The 1802-nt window shown below is 40.7% G+C and overlaps 2 protein-coding genes across 2 annotated transcripts in view; both read left to right on the forward strand.

Annotated features, from left to right (window-relative positions):
* The window catches only part of LOC105681485 (TRIO and F-actin-binding protein), a gene marked incomplete at its 5' end in the record, with an annotated part of 14179 nt that extends 13497 nt beyond the window's left edge, over positions 1–682 (forward strand). The window contains 2 exons of the mRNA XM_033323528.1: positions 1–375; positions 448–682. Of these exons, the coding sequence (XP_033179419.1) occupies positions 1–375; positions 448–682 (610 nt within the window). The remainder of the gene's footprint in view (positions 376–447) is intronic.
* Positions 683–765: 83 nt separating this feature from the next.
* LOC105681486 (facilitated trehalose transporter Tret1-2 homolog) lies at positions 766–1413 on the forward strand. Its single transcript, XM_012391332.1, has one exon. The coding sequence runs from the start codon at positions 766–768 to the stop codon at positions 1411–1413; it is 648 nt and encodes a 215-aa protein (XP_012246755.1).
* Positions 1414–1802: the final 389 nt, after the last annotated feature.

Genomic DNA, 1802 nt, shown 5'->3' on the forward strand with positions numbered 1-1802 from the left:
CAATCCACAAGCGAAATACAAGGACCATCCACAAGCCAAATACACCGGCCACCCACAAGCCAAATACTCCGACCATCCTCAAGCCAAATACACCGACCATCCACAAGCCAAATACACCGACAATCCACATGCGAAATACAAGGACCATCCACAAGTCAAATACACCGATCATGTACAAGCGAAATACACCGACCATCCACAAGCGCAAAACACAGACCATCCACAAGCGAAATACACCGGCCATTCACAAGTCAAATACACCGACAATCCACATGCGAAATACAAGGGTCATCGACAAGCCAAATACACCGACCACTCACAAGCCAAATACACCGGCAATCCTCATGCGAAATACAAGGACCATCCACAAGCGAAATATGCCGACTATCCACAATCGTAATATACCGACCATCCACAATTCAAATACACCGGCCAGCTACAAGCCAAATACACCGCCCACCCACAATCCAAATACACCGACAATCCACAAGCGAAATACACCGACCATCCACAAGCGAAATACACCGATTATCAGCTAGCGAAATACAAGGACCATCCACCAGCCAAATACTCCCACAAACGAGAAGTGAATTACACTCACAAGCCAGAAGCGATTTTCGCACACAATCCAACGTGGATTCACGAGCATCAACGGACATACCTGAGACATACATTGGTGTGACTAAATATACCTGTTTAACCAAGCTGCGAGCATTACTACAACGAAGCAACAGGAATGCTCTGTTTATCATGCTTGGCTTGATCATGGCACAACAACTTAGCGGAAACTCTACCATTACGCGGTACCTGGAAGAAGTGATTAATAGAAAAACGGCCTTTATGGATCTGCACGAAGCGAGGATTTTGGTCCAGGCTGTCCCCTGTGTATGTGGCTATTCAATGACTGTAATAGTAGCATATGTTGGAAGAAGAACACTTTTGTTTCTGTCTACAATTGGGTCATGTATACCATTGCTTCTTTTAGCAGGTTATCATTTCTTAGATCTACATAAGTTTGTCGACCCCACCATCTCTATTCTTCCCGTTTACTTCTTAAATTGGTATCAACTATTGTTTCATGTTGGTTTAGGAGTGTTACCCAATGTTCTCCTATGCGAATTATTTCCTGCGGAATTAAAAGGCATTATTGGTGCCATCCTTGTGATTTTCAATGGTTTAATTGGTTTTATCGCGTCGAAACTGTATCAAGTGATGACCGATAATGTAGCATGGTATGCGATTTTCTTTAGCTTCGCGACATCATGCTGGGTGGCATTTGTGATGGTGCTCATATGGGTACCGGAAACAAAAGGAAAAACGTATCGCGAGATTGAAGCGCTTTTAGTTGGTGAAAATTTGAAATCTTTCAATGAGGAAGTTAGCACTGATAAAATGGATAGTCGTGAAATATGACAAGAGAAATTGCACTGTACATCCATGGCACGGTGTCTCCATACTCGGAACATTTTATTTCTCATTTTTATTAGTATAACGATAAAGATCAACAATTTTATCACGATATGCAATTTTTGTAGTAACGTAGTTCTATTCGTTTGTACGTGTAATTTTAGAACTGTGTCTAACAAAGGTAGTGGTCATTTACAAACATATGTATTGCATAAATTGACTTGCATTGAACTCAGAGGAATACATGTTCTCGAACTAAATTTTTTATCCATTTCATAACACGAACAATGTAACAATACCAATTAACTCGAAATAATTGGACAACAGTGTGCAAAAGTAAGAAAAGTAATATATTAGGAAAGGACAAGGTGACATAATACTGATAAGAACAACTT

Source organism: Bombus impatiens, unplaced genomic scaffold, assembly GCF_000188095.3.
Source record: "Bombus impatiens unplaced genomic scaffold, BIMP_2.2 scf_1063, whole genome shotgun sequence".
NCBI lineage: Eukaryota > Metazoa > Arthropoda > Insecta > Hymenoptera > Apidae > Bombus > Bombus impatiens.

Bases quoted from the DNA above. Each gene is read 5' to 3' on its own strand.
- LOC105681486 (XM_012391332.1), top strand. From the start codon at position 766: ATGGCACAACAACTTAGCGGAAACTCTACCATTACGCGGTACCTGGAA.